The following is a 22969-nucleotide window of genomic DNA, read 5'->3' as shown; positions in this document are numbered from 1 at the left end:
AAAAAGGGCAGCCTGCTGGTGAAAACGCGCAGAGGATGGACGCCGGCTGATCTCTTTTACGAAGATGGTGGAAAACGATTGCTGATTCTCCACGATGGATGTGGTGGCTTCCTTTTTGTAAGGTTTGGAGAGGGAGTTGCACTATTGTGATTTGGCTGGCTACCCACGTTTGCATGTGGGCGGCCAGTTCCATGGGGGTGTGGGTAGGTGACCATGCACCCACCCCCACACACACACAAGTCAAGTGTGGCTCCCCACCTTGGCCTAAGTGGGTGCCCACTTTTAAGTGTATGTGAACATACAACCTTATAAATCAAAAGGTTAGAGATTAAAGTATTAAACTAACATGTGCAATATACTTACCACCTGTTCACATGCACCAAAACTCGTCAGAAGACAGAGTTGGACACCTTTTAGTGTGGGTGCCCAAGAGTTAACCTTTGATTAAGGCCTAATCATATTTAAGATTAAGGATTGCATGGGAAGAAATCCTCCTCACACGTGGATGGTAAGTGGGGGGGTGGTGGATGGAAAAGAAGGCGACTGCGAGTCCTTTACCCGCCTCCAACTGGACTGGCTGCTGCCGCTCTGTACCCGGCTGGCTGCCACCCTTGGTACCCGCCTATGTGCTGCCCTTGCACCCGCCTGGCTACTGTTACAGCACCTGCCGACTGCATCTATACCTGCCTATTGTACCTGTGGTTGCTGCCTTGTACCCGACTACTGTACCTGCTGGCTGCCACATCTGTACCTACTGGCTGCCATACCTGTACATGCTGTTTGCACCGACCAGGATTACATTAAAGGGAGAAATAGTCCCCTCACCTTACAACCCAATTTGAATCTTTATCAAGTAGTTTTTGTATTTCAAAAACAGATAATATTACATTTAAATGTTGTCTTTCCAAGTCTTTTTGTAGGCAAGCAACACCACCAATTGCCTTCACCATGGAAGGCCACCGGGATGTTGAACTATCCCGTGAGTACCCTAACTGCGTCCTCACATTTAGAGGAGCCAATGAAGGTCAATGGGGTATGAGGAAAACTGGGAGCAAAGCTTACTTTGAAGCACCAGGTATCACTCTCTCCGCGGTGCTTCACCCTAACAGGCGTTAGTACGGACGTGCCTATTGGTGCACGGTCTCGAAAGACCAGTGACGGGCGGGTGTTCACCCGGGAGACTGCCTGTGATTTGATCTCTCCGACAACCAATTCTTCATCGACAAAAATCTTATTGTTTTTCAGTTGTATTCACTCCATGTTATGGAGAAATCTAGCCTTGGGCCCCGTGAACACTTGTACATATAAATACTCCAAGAAATACAAATTGTATGAGGGGGAGGGGGGGAGGGAGGAGGGCTTTCCGGCCCTAGTGATGGTATCAAGTGTTCTTTGTCATTTCCAGTTTTAATGTTGCAAGTATTGTCCATTGTTTGTATTAGTTAAGTGATCTAAAAATGTGTATTTTATCTTCCGATTTATAGGCCTCCTGTAGGTTACAGTGGCAGCTACGATTAGTTGGTGTACGGTGTGACCAAGATACATTTGTAGTCCCACTCTGTACACGGCTTACAATCCCAATTGAAACCTTCTCTTCCTTTCCGCCTCTATGACATACACAAATGGAAACCTCCAAAAATACTCTCCAACACTTTTATACATATGCATTCACCATTTCCCCCTCATTCTGTTTCACCCAATCCCACTTCATTGTTATCTCATTCAATGCATTAGGAGACAAGAACTGGGCATAGAACCTCTCCTTGAACTCTTGCCATGATCTAACAGGATTCGATGAAAGCTTCTCCGTAAGCCACCAATGAGCAACAGTACCTTTCATAAACATACTTACATGCCGAATCATGGATTTTTGAGTGAGATACCATCACTAAAAGCAATATCAAATTTAGCAATAAAAGAAAGTATCTTTGATGCATCATATTCCCCATGATATACATCAAACTTCACAGATTTATCTCCGGCTTTGAAGTCACGAGACTTGGATGCATTAACTTGAATCTCAATATGTTTTCCCGCATGTATGTCCATCGGGACAGCCCTTGTGACTAGCATCATTGTAGAAACAAAAGATGAAGCATTAGATATAGATACATGTGCCCTGTAAGCATGAGGCATGGCTGGCCCCTCAACACACATCAATGCATTTTCACCCATAGCTTCTCCCTCACGAGCACACTAGAGGACATGAGTGGCATGAGAGATACGCAGAATACCTGCACCAACAGAAAATTACAGGAATATACAGAACATCATAGAAGTACCTCTTGTCCTCAAAAGAGCGGAAGATGGGGATGGTGCAATCACCCAAAGTGATCTTGCCTGACCTGGCACTGACGTCCTCGAACCAATCTCGATGGGGTGTCATGTGAGCAGTAGCACCGCTATCCATAATCCACAACCGCGACTGAGAAGTCACAAGAGCAAGTATACGACGAGTACTTGCTAATAGAAGAATGTCATCATCCTTCTTGGTCTGAGACACCGCTGTAGAGGAAAAGTTCTTTGCTACTTCATCCCGCTTCTTCTTGTGACATTGGGGCGATTTATGACCCTTGCCACAATGATGACACTCAATGTCTTTGTTTTTAGAAGATGTGCTTTTGTCTTTATCCTTGGGGTTCTTGTTAGAACCCCCTTTCCCTTTCTTTTGTTGATTCTTCCCTTTATCTCGCACTGCCAAAGCTCCATCAAGGCCACCAGAGGTGCCAGTCCGCTCCTCAAAGCGAGACTCAATCTGCATAACGGAGGGGAGAACTTCCTCCCAAGTAACTAGAACAAGACGAGGAGAAGAAACAAGAGACTGAATATATGCATCATACCTCTCTAGAAGCTTGGAGAGAAACCGAATAGCCATGTCCTCTGCAGAGATATCCTTGCCACAAATAGCAAGCTCATCCTGGAGATCTTTCATCTTCGAGATAAAAGCAGATAAAGATGGAAAGGCGAAAACTGATAAGTTCATAAACTACTTTTCCAACACCAAAATCCGTCCCCGAGACTTAATCTTGTAGAGATATGCAAAAGCCTTCCAAACTTCATGTGCAGCATCTACTGTACGCACATGAGAGAGAACAGAATCTTGATAGTTCAACATCAGAAAGGAGAAAACACGAGGATCATTCGCCTGCCAAATATCAATCTGTGCCTGAGTCACACCACCGGAAGCGGTGGCATTGGCCGGTGTAACAAGCCGATCCCAAAGATCCACGCCACGCAAAGCCGATTTCACCTTGACCTTCCACAAAGTAAAGTTGGAACCATCCAACTTTGCAGACTCAGAGAACATATGAAGAGCAGTCGGAGCAGCCATCACAAAAGCTTGGGCTCAATCTCAGAAATATGCACAATCTCAAAAGAAGTGTCCTCCACAAGTACCAAGGGTGCCACCAAAGCCCGAACCACCACAATCCCCCTCTACACAAGGGAATGTCCACCGGAGAGGAAAACGCAGCCAAAGAGGGACTGTTGTCCTCAAAAAACAAGCCGCCTAGATCCAAACTCCAAGTAGGAATGAAACGCTAATGAAAAAGTTACCTTCTGGCTACAAGCGATGAAGCCAAACTAAAGGAGAATCAACCAGCAGAAGCTGTCCAGAAAACACAGCAAGAAGAAGGCTGCAAATCTGAGAAAAACAGAGGTTAAGGGCCTGTAAATAGAGCTAAATCTGGGGCAGTAGATGGAATCGCTAAACTAGGAGTGATGATATCATGAAAGAGTGCATAGAGCGGAAGAAAAAGAGCACTAGAGTGTGCTGAATAGAGAGTGCAAGAGAGAGAGAGAGATATGGAGCAACTATGCTGAATATACTGAAGCAATATAGTCCCAAGCAAGAGACACAAGCAGTCTCATAAGTGAGGGAGCAAAAGATAAACTAGGCAAGATACTAGACTAAGAGGCCAGCCCACCTATTTATAGGTGGGGAGTGCTGGCCGATTGGAGCTACTGGATCTGGCCGACTGGAGGATTGAACTGGCCAACTCGGAAAAATCTCAAAAAAATATATAAAATACGGGTGGCCAGCCCACAATCAAGGGCCATGCAAAAGGGACCAAAAGGACACCAGAAATGGGCAAAAACTGGGGATGAATGTGCTAACACCCTTGGGACAGCAACCCTCTCTGCTACATCGAGACAGCAGCCCTCTCTGCTACTTCGGGACGGCAGCCCTCTTTACTACACTTTGGGACGGCAGCCCTCTGTGCTACAAGGACACAGCACCCGTGTCATCGGAGCTTACACCACTCAGGACGGCAGCCCCCTCTGCTTCAGGCACTCACCACCTATGTCATCAGAGAGTGCACCACCATCATCGTCATCGACGTTACCTTTTTCCGCTGCCACTATCACCTTGGAGTGCTTTGCCTCGCATCGACGCGAGCCTTCGTCATCGACCGTGCTTCAGCTCCGACGTCTTCTCTGTTTCACTACTGGTCTTCTTTTTGCTCAGAGTCACCTCCAATATGAGGGCTCTTGTACATATCTGCACTCATCCTTTTATGTATATTCACTCACATATTTCATGCTGTGTGGTTTTACTCTGATCTCTCGTATATCTGGTCCTTCCGTCCTTTTGCCCTCACATGGTATCAGAGCTATCGTGAGCAAGGGGATTGAAGACCTTGAGAGCACACAACATGGATCGTCTACCCGCACTCCCAGAGGACCGATTCTTCTCACTAGAAGATGCTTCTCCAAACTCTGATCTGGACCACATAGGGAATGGGATTTCTTACTCAGTGGGAGAATCCTGTTCAAGATCATACTTTAGGAGACAATCAACCCATGCACATCACCTCATCCACACCACCTTTGCCATCACAATCGCCCTCTCTGACTTTATCAGATTTTGATTCGAGAGGGGGATACATTCCTTCTGCCATTGTGTTTGTGTGGGACCCTGGCATTCTTCATCTTCTTTCATCTTCTCTCATGGTCCCCTTTTTGGCCTGAGAGGGGGCGTGAAGAAACAACACTTTTTCCAGCCCTAAAAAGGGACTTTCTGGATATTTCATATTTTATATTTTTGGGGTTTTTTGTCTTGGCTGCTGCCTACACCTTTAAGGTGACCGACCAACACCCCCCCCCCCCTTCACTATATATAGCATTGCCTATACCTCATCATTCATGTAATTCATCGCCATATCAGGTATCATCTGCCCACCTACAGCAGGGGCTCATCTCTGCATTTTCCTCTGCTGGTCCAGGCCCCGCCTTCTGAAGGGCTCACATCAGCCTTACATCTGGCTGTTTCTTGGCGCTTACATCAGGTCGTCTTCTGCTCCACATCTGCGTTTTACTTCGGCATATGTCAGCACGTACATCAGAGCATACATCAGCGTTTATACATCAGCTTACATCAGCGCTTTGCTTCAGCAATCATCTGCGTTTTGCTGCAGCATACATCAGTGCTACACATCAGCCCACATCTATGCTTACATCACGCTTACGTCAGGGCTTATATCAGTGTTTATCTCAGCCTTCTTCAGCGAATACATCAGGGTTCACATCCGTGCTTACCTTCAGCATATCTTGTGCGTTTTGGCACAGCCCTTGGGACAGCAGCCCTCTCTGCTACTTCAGGACAGCAGCACCCGTGTCACCAAAGCTTGCACCACTCGGGACGGCAGCCCTCTCTGCTTCAGGTACGCAGCACCCGTCATCAGAGACTGCACCACCATCATCGTCATCGACGTTACCTTTTTCTGCTGCAACTATCACCTCGGAGTGCTTTGCCTCACATCGACGCGAGCCTTCGCCATCGACCGTGCTTCAGCTCCGACGTCTTCTCTGCTTCAACACTGGTCTTCTTTCTGCTCAAAGTCACCTCTCATATGAGGGCTCTTGTACATATCTGCACTCACCCTTTTATATATATTCACTCACATATTTCATGCTGTGGTTTTACTTTGATCTCTCGTATATCTGGTCCTTCGGTCCTTTTGCCCTCACACTTTGGATCACATCTTCACCCTCCAAGCCATCATAGAAGAGGCTAGAGCACAACACCGACGGGTTTACTACTGCTTTGTGGATTTCAGCAAAGCATTTGATACGGTGCCTCGAGCCAAACTACTGCAAAGGGTACCATCAAACATGATTTGAGGAATCATGATTCATGGCATTATATGAGTCGGTCATAGGGCGGGGGAGATGCCCAGGAGGATTATCACATGAGATCTCCAGTACCATTGGAGTGAAGCAAGGATGCCCACTGTCTCCCACTCTCTTTGGCCTCTATATCGACAAGATTTCAGCCTTCATTGATAGAGGGGGAGGAGGCATATCACTAGCATGCATCCTTGTTTCCATACTACTTTATACTGATGACACTATGCATATGCAAATTCCCCAGAGGCATCTTGACACATTACAAGATTTTTGTGCACAGTGGGATCTCACAATAAACCTTGGAAAAACCAAGGTTATGGTCTTCAACACATCCTCTTCTCTCACATCTCGACTGAGTTTCACCTACATGGGCAGCCCAGTGGAGATTGCACACTCATATGTGTACTTGGGAGTCACTTTTACAAGACCTGCAAACTGATGCAAGGGTATGCTTCTCTTGCTCTCATGGAGAGACAGTGCTTCTAGGCCAATTTTCCAGAGCCGAGGACCAAGATGTGGCAATTTGGCACCTTAGTAACTCTAGCATTGATGTGTCGAGCACCCTTTTGGGCACCTGATCTTACAATAGCCAAATGGCCGAAGATAAAGAGGCCTTAGGTCGTGATGTTGCTACCATGTATGATACACAAAGCAAACCATTGATCCCACATGATATTATCCTCGCAGAGTTTGTTGCAGCACCCATGATAGTAGAGGCACTCTTCCAGACAATCACTTACATTCACAGGATCAATGCCATGGCCCCCTATAGACTCCCAAGGCTCACCCTACAATCCTCCCAACAGCTAGCAAACAGATGGACACGAGTCATGGTATAGCTGAGTATGCACTTGGTTCACGAGGCACAGACTCAAGATGGATCGCATCCCCCCACTCCAGTATATGACCCGGACTCCCCATTCATTAGGCTCTCTTAGGATGACAGAAACTCGGTGATCAGATGTGATTTATTGGTACTAGACATAGAAGATACCTAGATCACAACACATGAGCCACTCTCACACAAACGCCAATACTACATGGATACTTTCATGAGGCTTACAGAGGATGGTTTCATACTGAGGGCCAGATATATTGACATATATATGTCACATGCCATGTGGATTGCAATGGGCCAGTTGCGGGTGTCATCGCACCGCCTAAGGATAGAGACAGGGAGAGCCATGGAGATACCTCGTGCGGAGAGGATATGCACTATGTGCCAGCGGCGGGCAAGTTGAGTAAGAGGAGAACTTCATATGCACGTGCACCGTATATTATGAGATTCGAGGGAGATTCCACTGTTTGGACCCTTATCCACGATCATGGATTACCCTGATCAACGGTGCCTAGGCCTCTTCCTACTAGAGCTTCATCGTCACCGAGACTCACTAATTAGGAGTCGAGACCCCATGAGAGACATCCACCTCGGCCCCAAGTGACCACCACTTAGTTCTTCCGACCACGAAACGATGCCCCATCAGCCACGGATGACATACCCACAACCTCATCGAGCCACATATTCTCACTGCCCACCGAACCCCACTCTAGTGTGAGTCGTGACTATAGACCAAGCCACGACACTACAGCGAGCCCAACATCCCAAACTCCCTAGACCTCGCCAGCAACACAGACATCAGCCCCAACTTGAGGAGATCTTGGAGAGGCACAGAGCCACCTTCCCATGCCTGGCGGATCTACAGAGCCTTCTACAAGCTAACCCCATGCTCGATATTCTTGATGGCCCCCTCCCCCTATGGGGGGGTTAGCTCGATAGGTTGTATGATGATGATGGTTCCACTTTGTATCATATGGCTCAGATTTAACATTCCCAGCTCATAGCTCTAGTCTTTGTTTTCATTTGTACCATGATCAGATTACATGGACTCTATTGTATCTTTTTTGGTCTCATAGACCCACTGGGTCTTTTGAAGTCATTTAATCTCTCTCTCTCTCTCTCTCTCTCTCTCTCTCTCTCTCTCTCTCATGCATGTATTTGATAAAATAAGATAACATAAGATAAAGTTAGCCATCCATACAAATACTAGGGGAATAACAAGCTAATAGCAAACACCCAAAAATGCATCAGGTTCAAAAAACATGGACACTAAGAACGTCATTTTTGAAAGGTGCAAAATCTAGTAATGATCACTCTTAAATTCTGCACACCTAAACCATTGACGTCGCCTGCCAAGAACCTCTAATGAAAAAAAAAAAGTAGAAGCTTAGAACCCCCAAGAGAAACTCATGATTCTATACACATTAGCACCGTTTTACTACCTCTTCAAGTGATGCATTTCCTGCACGCTCTCCAATACCGTTTAATGTGACTTCCAACTGCCTTGCACCACCAACCGCACCCTGCAACCCTCAAGGTTTGGATGAAAAAGCACAGAGTTCAATACGTGTAAGCAAAAGAAGAAGGATGAAGAAGGCTTGAAAGGTATGACTCACCGCCAATGTATTTGCAGTGGCAAGCCCAAGGTCATTTTGGCAATGAGTTGAAATGACAACATTCTCAGCACCTGGCGTATTGGCTTTTATCTTCGCTATTAATTGGCCAAATTCTCCTGGAAGAGTGTAACCAACAGTGTCCGGAATATTCAAAGTGGTCGCACCTGCCCGAATCACTTCTTCGAGTATCCGGTACAGAAACTTTGGATCAGATCTACCACAAACCAACATTAATGCATCATAAGGTTAAACAATATGTCATTCACATTCTTTTAAATTGTACAAAAGAATGAAAAAATCTTAGGAAACCATTAAAATAGGTTTTTATGACCAAAAAGTTTAAAACCTTTAGTGTTAGAGACCTGGAAGATTACAAAAGGAAAGGAAAGAGACAGAACGGGGATTAAGGAAGGACATTTGGTAAGAAAAGTAAAACTTATGTTCTTGTGCAGAGGCTGCAGCCTGCACGTTAGCTTCCAGAAGAGTTCATGCCTGGGATGCAGAAGCTAGCAAATACATCCGCCAAATACCACACAGTCGAAAGGATTAACACTACTAGGAAGGCAGCCCCCCTCACCTTTTGAGAAAGATTTGGTTGTTGGAAGCAACACACAGGCTTTGACCTGCTGAATTCTGCTCCTAAAGGTAAAACATATGTTTTCATTTTAGTGCTATGTGCCTTAACTCTTGGAATGCTGGGTTGCCAATATGTATGCTCCGGTTCAGTCCCATATACGTAAAGGAACGTGGGGTACTTTCGGCATTAGTACTGTATTGCAAGGAGCATGTATGTGTACATGTATGTTTGCATGCATGCAAACATACAGGTACACATCTATGGGCTGCATGGGTAATTTTGATGACATGTATGCAAAATGTGTATGTGTATATGCATGGCTGAGGACACGTACATAGGAATGCCAATTAAAGTGTTTTTCAATAGTGCAATATTCTGCTATGACTAAAAGTATCACATACCTTCCAGCATCCTCTGGACTGAACTCAATGTCCTCACAACCAAGACTCCGCGCATACGACACCATATCTCTCGCGATTCGCACCACCTCATCAGGCGACTTGCGGAGCTTGTACTGCATGTGGATCTCACTGGTGGCAATGAATGTATGTATACGGGGTCTAAGGGCCTGTCTGACGCCCTCCCAAGCGGCATCAATGTCTACCTTGTTGCACCTAGCAAGCCCACATATGACAGGGACATAGCCATCATCTTTGACGTTGTTGCCAACCTCTTTTGCAATGAGCTTGACAGCCTCAAGGTCATCAGGGGAGGCGATGGGGAACCCCGCCTCGATGATGTCAACACCAAGCTTGGCAAGCTGCCGGGCTATGTCAAGCTTCTCTTTGCTGGTAAGGGTTGCACCAGGGGACTGCTCACCGTCTCTGAGGGTAGTGTCAAAGATGCGGACGTAATAGGGGTCATCTATTCTGTTGGGTATATACTGGGGCCTTTTGTGGACACTGCAGTGGATGGGTATAGATGATGATGAGTAAAGCTGGGGTTGGGCAGTACGGCTGCAGGTTTGAATGATGCTGTGGAGAGAAGCTGAGCGCAGAGAGGCAAAGGGGGTAGCTTGATCCGCACGGTAAGCTTTCCCTGAGAATGGCGAAGTTATAGGTGGAGAGAAATAAGAGTGAATGCATGCGTTCGCCATAGCTAGAGAGCTCAGCTCGAAAAAAAAAAAGGTGAAAAACGCTTTGAGCTCAAATTGGGTCTGTTCACGACGGAAATAGGGGCTCCTATAGGCTAGCCCAGGTAGTTTCGTTGCGAAGCTTTGCTGCGGGAGACGAGGTCTGTAAACGTATGCAGAAGAACAAGGTAGAGTATTGCAGCACAACTCAGATTTCAATTTATTATAAAGTTCAAACCTTAGCTAATCACTAGGCGCCGCGGGCGGAATCCCCCGCCCGATGTACCCAACGAAGGATACCTAAGCGAGGCCGGGACGGGCATACAACAAAACCAATTACCATGTGTGGCTAGACATGGTCACACCATGGCGTGTTTTGTATCAAGAGTTGACATCTTACCATTTGGATTTTTCATTGCCTTTGACTCCATGCTTGTTTTCGAGGGAAATCAAGGAGCTCGAAACAAGGTTGTTTAAAGATGACAAATATCGTAAGGTCTGAGAGCGAGTGAGGTGGCACGTGGTTAGTGAGTGGGCGAGCGGATTCGTGGTGATTAACTTCTCTGCACGCATTGGCGCATGCAACCCGTACGTCGACAGGTGGTCAATGAGACGGTTGCATGGCTGATCCAGCCAATTTGTGGCACCAGGGTGATAAGGAGGGCTCGACTAGATGGGGGGATTGGGATCCTTATTCTAAGGAGGAGATGAAGTGACATAGAGAAGAAGCGGAGGTTAGAAATGTGCTCGACTGGTTGAATGATAGGCTATGCTCTTAAGCGAAAACCAAGGTATGTTTGAAGCTTAATCCAGAATTAGAAAGGAGCCAGGTCGGGTTGTTCTCAATGTGCAGCATTTTTATCTTTTGCCTTGGTAAACCCCCATCTAAAGTGGAGCTAGGGAGGTGGCTTCAAGAAAGTATCCTGCATGATGGCGTAGTCTCCAAGGTCTTCTATTTGGGAAACAGTTTCCTCAATGTCCTCTTTGTTAAGGGTCAATCTATTTCTGAGTTATTTGCTACAGGTCCGTTGTTTTTTTGGTCAACGTCTAGTGCATGTTTTTCCTTTTGATTCATTATTTGATGTTAACAAGAGCATGTAGAGTGCATGTCCGGTTTGGGTTGAGGTGGTCGGTCTTCCCCCTTGGCTCAGGCCAACCTTGCGTGATATTGTTCAAACTCTTGGGCTGGTGTTGTATACCCCTAATGATGAGGTAGTAGGTGGTAGGCAAGGTAACAGTGTTTGCATCACCTGGAATATCGCCATTAAAACCCCGAAGTCAATAGATGTGGATCTAAGGCAATTGAGTATCATGGAATTAGGTCTGATGTTTGGTGCATTCCCAAGTGCATGTTTTAAGTGCGGAGGGTTTGGCCATATTGCAAAAAATTACCCGGATCAGATTGAGGCAAAAGGAGAGAAGGCAAAGGAAGGTGGCTTGAGTGGAGTGGATAGAGCTGAAGCTTCCGCTGAAAGTCAGAAGAACGAGGAGAAAGGAAACGAGGTGGTGAATGAGATTGGTGAAGGTGCTTCGAAGGGTGAATGGGTTAGGGTTAAATGGAAGTCTAGTGTTAGACAAGTTAGGAAAGAAGCTAGGAAGGCCCAACCTAACCCGGGGGCAGAGGATAGAACATTGGATTCTCATGGGAGTTTGAGTCCCACCTATTATTCTAATCCTTTCAGTCCACTTAATAATGATAGCCGTCCTTCGTCTAAACAAAGATTCGAATCCAAAATGAGCAGAATATTATGAGGAGTGAGGAGGAGGTTGAGATGGTTTCAGAAACTTCCCTTTCATGAATAACTATTTAGAGTTCTTTGGTTGTACGTGGAATGTCAAAGGGAACGCTTCATTTTGGGGGCTAGTGAAGTCATGGGGCTTCTCGGTTTTTGCCATTCAGGAACATAATCTATTTGGAAAAATCCCTAGAAAGGATAGATTTAGAGAATGGATGGTTTTGTATGGGGGTGTTAATTTGGGCTATCGTGGGGTAATGACCTTAGTTAGGGGTGATCTTAATCCTAGTGTTATTGACAACCATCCTAATGGTAGGATTTGGTAGTTGAGATTTTGGTAAACGAGGAAAGAATATGGATTATCAATGTGTATGGGCTCATAATCACAAGATTAGGAGTGATATGTGGAATTGGATTGCCAATTTAAATATCCAAGTTCCTTGCATTGTCCTAGGTGATTTCAATATGGTGGAAAAGGGTGTGGATAGATGTGGTGGCAGTATTGTCCTCTTAGGGAAGGAGAAGGGTAAATGGGAGGAGTTAAGAAGAGGATTCGGCCTTAAGGATAGTTGGCATTTAGGGGATTGGAGAGATAACCCCCGGCCTTAAGGATAGTTGGCATTTAGGGGATTGGAGAGATAACCCCGGCATACCTATTTCAGCCACCATCAGTATTTATCTTCCTCCTCTAGAATTGATAGGGTTTAACAAGCTTCTTAGGTACCCCACACTCTGAGAGTTTTTGTTGTTCTCTATGATCACATGCCTCTGAAGTGGTGCTGGAAGATAAATGATGTGGTTGACTTTGATCTTTCTCACTACCCCACAAGGAAACTGAGAATTAATAATCTACTCCTCAAGGATCCTCTCTTTATGGAATATACAGAAGAAGCAATTACTAAACTAAAAAGGAGAGGGGAGGTAGAAGGTGCTTGGAGGCAGTTTGCCAATGAGATGCAAGGGATTATTAGAGCTGTGGGTAAATTGAGAGCTAAGGAGAAGAGGTGTGAAAGAAGGAAATGGGCAGCTCAGTTCTAGAGAAACTTCACATTAAGAGAGGCAAACAAGTGGATTGAATGCTGTGAGGAAACCATCTTGTATTTCAAGTGTCAAGCTGGCCTCAAGGAGGAGGATGATAAATGTGCCAGAAAGGAGGATCAATGGTCTAATTGGAAACTTTTTAATAACAAAAGATAGCAGTCTATTCAAGCTCTCAAAAGGAAGGAGTTATAGAGAGGTTGTGGGGAGCATTTTGGATGAAGATAATCTTCCCTTAAATGATATGAATACCCTAGCTAGGAAATGGGTTAAATTTCTGGAGTCTACTCTTAGCCTGAAGGAAGACTGCTCCTTGAGGAGGTTTCAAGCTGAAGATAGGTTATTGGGACTAGTTAGTCAAAATGTGTGTCCTGACAAAGCAAGATGGCTAGAAAGGGATGTAGATGCTAAGGAATGTTGGTGTGCCTTGCTAAAGTTGGGGAGGGACAAAGCTCCAGGTTGGGATGGACTGTCCACAAAATTCTTCATAGCCTTTTGGCCTTCTTTGAAGGATATTATGGGTGAAGCTTGTAGAAAAGCTTTCAGTATAGGAAATATGGATAAGGACTTCAAAGAAGGGCTAGTGAAACTTATTCCAAAGCAAACTACCTATAATAATAGATTTGGTCATTGGAGACCCATCACCTTGTTAACTGTGATTTACAAAATTGTGGCCAAAGTGATTGCTCATAGAATTACTCCAATGTTGCAAGAAGTTGTGTCTAAAAAGCAACATCGTTTTATCAAGGGGAGGTCAATATATGATAACATCTTTGTTGCATTGTTAGGAAGAGATGTGGCTATCAAAACCCAACAAAAATGTATCATGCTTCAACTTGACATAGAAAAAGCCTATGATAGGATCCATTAGTCTTTTGCGGCAAGAGTTATGGAAAAGCTTGGCTTTGGAACCAAAATAGAAACTTGCATCTATACCCTCTCTTGGGGTGGATACTCCAATGTGTTGTTGAATGGAAGAGTTGTAGGTGGGTTTTAGATTAATAGATCAGTGAGACTGAAAGATCCCTGCCCCCTTCGCGCAACGGCGGATTCAGGGGTGCTAGTAGCAGAAGAAGCACTCCTTACATGGTGCAGGTCCTCTCACTCGGGGCCTCGCCCCCACTGATATCCGGACAGGAGACTAATCCCTCGGTTCTTCCAAAAACTGAACTCGGAAAAACTTCCCTTGCCCAGAAAGCACGCGCGATTCCTCCAAGATAAGTTTACTCTAATGTAGTCAAGGTCATTACTGAGACCAAACAGTTCCGACCGAACCTAAAATCACTTGGTCGGATCAAAGAAGAACTTGCACTTGGATCATAGAGATCAACGCTTTTTTCTCCATCGAGAGGCACAGTCGTTGATTCCTTTTCTTTCCATAAAACAATTACTATCCGAGATTTACTTCATCTAGCGTACTACAACAGAATTGAGTCTCATTTTTCAGTTCCATCAGTCCAGCCTAACCCCATCCAGCAGTCCCATGGGTTAGCCAACCACCCAACCACTGTAGTGATGGGATCCAATTAAGAATTTGGTTAGGTTTTGTCCCGGGTATACCAGGGAAAAGAGTTCCCAGGCCCCCTAGCCGGATGTTCATGCAAACTTAAAGCTAGTCACACCACTTACACACCCAATATGAAATTGCTTTCTTCATAGATTTAGCTATCTTTAAAACAATCATTTAATGAAGCCATAGTATCACTGATCACAATCCTCCAAAATATCCGGTTGAATCTTAATTTCCAATCATTCCTCCATCGGAGTATCTATGGCATCATTGGCAACCACAACGCTCACCACCTGTCCACTCAGGGGCCTTTTCGATAGTTCCTAGCTCATAGTACCCAGCAACATATTCACTTATAAAAAAATTCAAGATGGAAGATCAGCAAGATCAACCAACAGATCCATATAAAAGAGCCATGGACTCATCCGTTGAGGACCAGCAAGGTCAATCAACCAGATCCATGCCCGGTCTCAGAAAACAACTCTTACTCCTTGTTCCAATATCTTCCACGATGCACGTGTGGGTATCTTCGGCGACCCAAAGCCCGAGCACCGTATGGTCAGCACCCTCTAGGATCCTTCTTAGCGCTTCACTCATAGGCCGCTTCCTTGGTCCCTCATCCACCGTACCAAAAGCTCACCATTTAAATCGAACCGAGGTTGGTCAAGACCTCGGCCGACCTTGCTACGCGAGACGTCCTCCGTTGACTCTCCGTCAACTGTTGCAACTTTATCAGTCTCTACGACCTTATTCACAAGACGGTCAAAATGTTTCCCCAGCATTCTTGACATAAAACAGTCATTTACAAACAGGTCACAATTACAGTTTCTATAATGAACTCTCGTCTTTCCACATTACTTATTCCACATTCAATTCATATGTGTACCCATTCTCATCCAATCATATCATTTTCCATCTCATCACATTCAATTCATATATATACCCATTCTCATCTAATCACATCATTTTCCATCTCATCACATCAGATTCATGTATATTTCTCATATTTTTTTTACAAAGGCTAAGGATCTATTTATAGGTGAGGGAGGCCTCTAACCAAGTCCAACTAATTTCTAGAATTTTCTAGGTTCAGATTGGTTGAATTTAGACAAGGTTTGGACCTAGTTTGGTTCCCTTTTGATTTGGTTTGATCCAAGAGAGAGGAGAGATAAAAATATCACAATATTTATGAGTTTAAAACTCCACCACACATGTGAATTAGGCGCCTCCTTGAAGGGACCCCTTTTCCTTACACATGTGTCAAAAATGAATCATTATACACAAAATATCTCATTTTTTTAGTAATACTCATAGTTTTTTACTAATAAACCTTGTACATAGTCAACTCTTCATCTTATGTGGGCATTTACTCATTTTTGGGTATCTTTCTTTTACAAATTGGATTTATCTCCTCCCCACACATGGATTGATCCTATTGGCCCATAGGAACCTTAATTGGACCATAATCCAAAAATTTCTGAAAATCTAGACCCTTAGGCTAAGGTCCTTTATACCTATTTTCAATTAATTCCAATTGCACATTGGAAAGTTCTTTTTGAATTTCTGTTTCAGGGGAACCCATTTTAGACACAAGGAGGATTTTTATATCCAAAATATCTCAATTTTAGACTACCTCCCTCTAGACATTTTCTATCTCTAGGTCAAAACAGGGTAAAACAGAATCTTTCTTCTATTTCAGAGAGGGAAATAATTATAAGATTAGAAAGGGAGGTTCTTACTCCTGTATACCTCAAAAGCTGGGGGAGAGGAATCTTACAGAGATAAGGATGTCCTTTGGCCCCCCTTTAGTTTGCTATTTCTTATCGTCCTTTGGTGGTATCCTTAGAGAAGGCTTGTAAAGATGGGGATATTACTGGGTTAAAACTTAGATATAATGATCAATTAGTTATACAATGTTTTGCTGATGACTCTCTAGTTCTTCTAAGAGCTGAGAACAACAATGTTAGAATGACTCTGGACATGGTCCAAGAATTTGCTATTGCCTCTAGCTCTAAATGCAATATTTAGAAATGCAGAATCATCAATTTGACTGAAGATTATGATTTTGATATGCAAAGGTGGGGTTGCAAAGGGGCTAAATTGTCAGGCTATTGGGAATCCCCTTTGGAGCGGCGGGGGTAACTAATAAGTAGGTGATGGATTGGGAAATAAATAGATTCTTGGAAAAGTTAAGGAAATGGGAGGGCATTAGAGTTCCCTTTTCATAACAGGGTTGATATCTGTAACTCAGTACTGAATGTTTACATTATGTTCTTATGCTCGGTGCTGGATTTTGGCAAGAGTCACTGGAAGAAAATTATAGGGCCTGTTAGAGACTTCTTATGGAGGAATGGTAAAGTAACCAAAAGAGCCTCAGCTTGGTTAGCTTGGGACAAACTGTCAGCTCCAAAAGAAAAAGGTGGTATTAGTATTCTTCATATGCCTACTCACCACTATATTACAAGGACTACCTTGATGCTTCCTAAATGTCTGCTCTTCAGGCTACTCCTTGGGCATTAATGATGAGGGAATTAGTTGAGTCCTCTGAGGTTTTGGCTAAAGGTAAATGGGTGGATCTGGGTTGGAAGGATAAACTCTTTTATTTTTCCCCTCAAGGTTACTAATTCAGCAGTTTGCAAAATGCTATGCAAGAGATGAAAAGAGTGCTTGGGCCTCATGACTTGGGATGGGGGATGCAAGATGACAGGCAATTCTATGCTCAACTTGGGAATTTGGTGGACACATAAATTTGGTGGACACATAAATTTAAACCCCCTTTGGCCTTACCTAACATCTCCTCACTTAAGAGGCTTAATAATAAAGGCCTTAGACACTGGAATGATTGTTGGGATTGGGATGTGGTAGGGTGGAAAGATGGGGAATCACACATAACTTGGGAATTTCAGCTATCTAGTAGGGAGAGAGACCTGTTAATTCAGGTACTTGATATAATCCAAAGGGAGTTGTGCTCTACTGCAAACTGATGATTCAGTTTGGATCAAAGATTGGTCTTGGCTTAATGGTGTCAAGCTAAAGGATGGCAAAACCAGAGAGCTGTATTCCTTGATGAGATGTGGGGATGCCAATGTGGATTATTGCAATAAAAATTGGAAAGTCAGCTGGAGCCCTGATTCTTGGATGAAGAGGTGGAAACTTCTCTGGGAGAGCCAAGTTCCTAAGAAGTTCTAAGTGTTTATGTGGAAGGTGGGTATGTGGGTCCTTCCAATTGGCTCTAAACTTCAGAAGAAAAGTATTTATAGTGGTGTCTACCCCAAGTGTAGATCCTCTGTTGAGGATGGTAAACATGCCTTTTGGGATTGCCCTGCAATCAGAGGGACTTGGTTAAAGATCTCTAAATGAACTGAGAAGAGTTTGGGCATTCGAACATCCTAGGGTATTGGGTTTTGAGTAAACGGGTAGTCAGTGAGATGAACATGTTGGGTAGTTATTTAACATCATTAGAGCATGTGTTATGTGGGAAATTTAGTTCACTACCACGAATGCCATTGTCTTTATGAAGTTCTCAAGTACTGGTACGCAAGAGTCAGATTTAATGCATAAATGTTTGCACATGTGCTGGTTTGTATCCAATATAAATAAGCTGAGATGTATTGAGTTGGATTTGTTGTTACTGAATCTACAAAGGAACATTATCTGACTTCTGCCTTGGTTTGGATGAAGTTTCAATCATACTGGGAGTGAGCTCCTAAGTGTTGACTTGTATGCTGCAGGTGAGGTATTGGGAGGGGAAAAAGACACTCCCCAGATTTGGCCCTAGAACTCATAGATGCTACCTTAAAGAAAAACAAGCTGATTACACTTTGTTGCTTTTATAAAAAACCTAGTGGAAACCAGACCCACAGTGAAGATATGGTCTAAGAAGGGGGGTATGTGGGAGAAACAATCTCCTAGAGGCTACACTATTGAAGCAATGATGGAGGCATGTATCTTGCTAGGCTATCAAATATCTTGGGAGCATTCTAGTTTCTTGATGGAGGAGTAGAGATGGGATTTTCTTTGTAAAATTTTAAATGAAGTGAAAAGTGATGTGGAGGTCTATAGGGCAGTATAGGGTTTTTCTTCACTCTGCTATATTTTAGAATACCTCGACCTTTATTTTAAGTTTATATATAATTATTTTTTATCCCAACAAAAAGGATGACAAATATCATATATGTGGCTAGTCACAATCACACCATGGACCTGACATTCTTATCATTCGCATCTTTCATTACCTTTGTCTCCACACGCTTTTTTTAGGAGAAAATATAGGAATAGCTCAAAACAAGGTTGGTCGCATAAATATGATAATTATTATGTGTGGCTAGTCAGGGTTACACCAACACCAGTGGCATGTTATGTATGGATGGTGTCAACCATTTGTGTGACACCTCCTTTTTTTACATAGGACCTTAATAATTATGCTAGATTAAGATAAATGGATATAAAAGATATTATATAATAAATTTGAAAAGTATATAATTTTATAAATAAAATTTAAAAATAAGAAAAATAGCTTATTTTAGAGTACATTATGTTATTTTGTGTATAGAAATTGATTATATAAGAGGCTACAAATAGACAACATTGCTACCACATTCTCTTTTAAGAGAACATTGCCTAGTGACATTGTGAGTGACATGTAATCTCAATCCTAAAAGAGATATTCTATTAAATCATTTTTTATTTCTCAAGCTATCTTCCTATTTTATGTTGTCATGGAGCTTTGCATGCAGCAGTGGAGGACAACATGGCACTCATTGTTAATGGTCACACACCCGAGAGTTTAGGGTGAGGAACCCTTAATCCTCCACCACTAGCTATCTCCCTCTCATAAGTCACTGCTAAGTATATTCAAGAGTCAACATGCATCATTCATCACATAAACTCAACAAGCTAAGCGGTGAGAATGATAGAGTCAAGTACTCTTTATTGTTTTACTTGTTTTTTGATATTTTGTTTGCAAGAGATCTATAGATTATACATATTAATAGATAGCTAGATAGATGTGTATATAGATAGATGGATAAATAGATATATCTATTTATTAATTATAAATGTGTATAGAATAGATAGATAGATTATACATTTAAATACTACATATATAATAAACACATAAGTAGATAGGTGGGTAGTTAGATAAAAAAGTAGTTAGATTGATATTAGATTTAAAGTAGACCGATTAATAGATAAGAAGATATATATATATATATATATATATATATATATATATATATATATATAGAGAGAGAGAGAGAGAGAGAGAGAGAGAGAGAGAGAGAGAGAGGTATAAAAGTAACTAGATATATAAAATGATGATCTAAACAAGGAATGCAAAAATTATGCGTGCAATTCACCAATCACTTCACATAGTAGCTAGTTTCTTTTTTGTTTTAATAACAATGGGTTCTTGTAGTGCATTTTTAATAGTGCACCATGTTCATTGCTCCTAGTTGTGCTAAGATGCCATGGATGCAATGGTATATATATCGTCAAAGTCACCCAAGGCTTACACTCAGCCCCACCCATACTACATAGAGATTATATATCGTCAAAGTCACCCAAGGCTTACACTCATTCAACCCCACCCATACTACATAGAGATTATATATATATATATATATATATATATATATATATATATATATATATATATATATATATATATATATATGTATGTATGTATAGGTAGGTAGGTAGATAGGTTCATAAATAACTAGATATATAAAATGATGATCTAAACAAGGAATGCAAAAAATTATGCGTGCAATTCACCAATCACTTTCACATCGTGGCTAGTTTCTTTCTTGTTTGACGAGACAATGGGTTCTTATAGTGCATTTTTATATTGCACCATGTTCATGATCCTATTTGTGCTAAGATGACATGGATGCAATGGTATATATATTGTTAAAGTCACCCAAGGCTTACACTCGGCCCCACCCATACTGCATATAGATTTGTTTGGCCATGAATAATCTTCATTGAAAGACAATAATTATATGAAAAAACATAAAATTTTATTTTTCTTAAGTCTTTGTTCTTATCCCTATTGGATTTCTTTAGCTCCTCTTGTGTGAGGAAAAGATTATGCGTGTTTACCTTACTTCATAAAGTACTTTGTCTCCTTTATTTATGGTTTTTCAATGTCATTTTGCTTACCAGCCTTTGTTAGATGTTAAAACTAGTTGATGATTGTATGTAATGGCCCCCATTATGAGGAGTAGCCATGGTTGGATGGTGGCCTAGGAGGCAAAATGGTTTTTAGAGATAGCTTAGATTAGATTTGGCACAATGCCAAATAGGCTACAAGATGTATTGAACCATTCTCCCATAATGGTATTGCATAATGGTCCACATAATGTTGTAGTGGAGTAGGTATACCTGATTCTTGGACACCCTGTCCTAACATTATGGGGCCCAAGATAAGCTTGGATGGTCATGGGAGGTGAAGATATTACACAAGCATTCTTACTTCATCTTTATAGGCCGAGTCTACACACTACATGGATGGCTATATCGATGTCTTAGACTTAGGATTTTATTGCCTTTATCCTCCCACATCATCGTTTTTACGATACAAGCGCGTCGGTATAGGATTGTTGGTATAGGCATCGAGAAAAGCGGCGTATCGGTACGTGCGTCAGTATAACTATAAAAAAAACTTTGATATAAGCATCAAAATATGAATATACCGAGATACGTATCGATGCTTTTACCAACACTAGTTAAAATTGATGCTGACAATTTTTCCAATGCTTATGCTGACTTTATATATATATATATATATATATATATATATATGGCAAAATATGATAAACTGGGGCTAGCAACTCTGTCGTCGCAATAAGTACTTAGATTTAAGAGATACTAAAGGAAAGGTGTTTGAAAGCAATACATAATTCTATACACAAATATGATTATATTTATATTACTAGGAGCATCGTTTACATTGTTGTGTTACAAAAGATTAGAGCCAAGCTTTTACAAAAAACATTTACGAAAAATAGTCTATCTACTCATTATCATTCCACCATTGCCTCCTTCCCCTTTCTTGTCATTGTGAGTGTCTTTTGGAATTCCCTACATAAATATAGGTAAAATATAAGTTATATGCTACCAAACCTTAAGTTGCAAACTGTTGATGGGGCCAACCAGCACGTTTGGCTACCGCCGAGATTGTCCTGTTGTGTAACAAACTATTATGATTTGAGCCTTCTTGTTTTGTAATAACCTTGTAACAGTTTCTTGGAAATGGGTAGTGCCCAGATGGATGTAAGCAGCAAAGGGGGGATTATTACGATATATATGGATTAGAGGATAAGGAACTGAGGGGACAGTTGAGCGAGGAGTTGATGAGCTGAGATTTTTCCAATGTATTGTATTGTACTATTGAGAGTTCAAGCTAATATGGAAGAATATTACATGGGTTGGTCTCTAACTTGTCTTTATTGTACTCTGCATAGTTCCGTATATTTAGTATCCATGACATGTTAAAAGTACATTCTTGTCTGGACGGTGAACTCCTATCCGGAATCATGACGGATCTAGGAGCTAACTTGCTTGCAGTCACGATTAACTCCCCAAGCTTAGGCAGACAGGTAGCTCAACGTGTCGGCGTTGGCTTATTGCATTGGGCACTGTTGCATTAGTTGCCGCTCTTCAAGAGCCAACTCCCTATCCAAGCTTGCCGGAGGACACGCAGGATTTGGACCGAGACCAAACATCTAGTGCATGAAGTGTAACAATCAGTGTCACACAAAGGAAGAGTGCTAGATAAAAAGCAGACAGCCAGCATGAGCTGTGTACGGAAAGAGCAACCATACAATTGAACAATGTTTTTACAACACTCGATAGGAATCCGAGAGTGGTGGAAAGGTAGCAGCGTCAGGTCCCATTTTGTTAACCAAGTCACCTCTAGGCCTCAAAACAACCGGCCATGTGGAAGAGGAGGTGGAAGATTTGGATAGAGGGGAGTCAGGCTAATATGCTACTATTGTACTATCCCAAGGCATAGGCAAAATGACTGCCCCATATTACAATGCCATCAGTAGAGCAGCAGGACCTGCAGGAGGCAAGACCGTAAAGAGGCAAACCCAGCAGGAACTGATGCACTGATTAATATGGTAAAAGTGGACCAATGGTAGGGAAACAACAAGAAAAGCCACCAGTAGTGATGGCGGTGTCAAGATCACAAGGACTTATCAAGATGGTGGTGATAGGCAAGAATTCCGAGTTGAAACAGAAGCAAAAGCTATAACAATGGACAGGGCAATAGAGGGTCCGAGAGTAAATCACCAAGCTGGTGCAAAGTGCACAAGGAATGGTCCGGATAGTGTAAGAAATCCAGCTCCTGGGTGAGCATGTTGATGTGGATCCGGACAAGACAAGCCTATCAAAAAGAGGGAATAAACTACAATAGATAAGAAGCCACTATGAAATGATAAAACGAT

General features: G+C 42.6%; 1 protein-coding gene across 1 annotated transcript in view; it reads right to left on the bottom strand.

The window, feature by feature from the left end:
• LOC147625576 (2-isopropylmalate synthase A-like) overlaps positions 1-10579 on the bottom strand; it is a 56917-nt gene extending 46338 nt beyond the window's left edge. The window contains exons 1-3 of the mRNA XM_086817088.1: positions 9562-10579; positions 8584-8797; positions 8410-8490 (exon numbers count right to left, since the gene is read on the bottom strand). Coding sequence (XP_086673214.1) covers positions 8410-8490; positions 8584-8797; positions 9562-10256 — 990 coding nt within the window. The 5' untranslated portion in view covers positions 10257-10579. The remainder of the gene's footprint in view (positions 1-8409; positions 8491-8583; positions 8798-9561) is intronic.
• Between the last annotated feature and the right edge of the window lie 12390 nt (positions 10580-22969).

Source organism: Cibotium barometz, chromosome 23 (assembly GCF_041138505.1).
Source record: "Cibotium barometz isolate CiBa-2024 chromosome 23, ASM4113850v1, whole genome shotgun sequence".
Taxonomy (NCBI): domain Eukaryota; kingdom Viridiplantae; phylum Streptophyta; class Polypodiopsida; order Cyatheales; family Cibotiaceae; genus Cibotium; species Cibotium barometz.
Note: the sequence above shows the minus strand (reverse complement) of the source record. Positions and strands in the feature narration are given on the sequence as shown.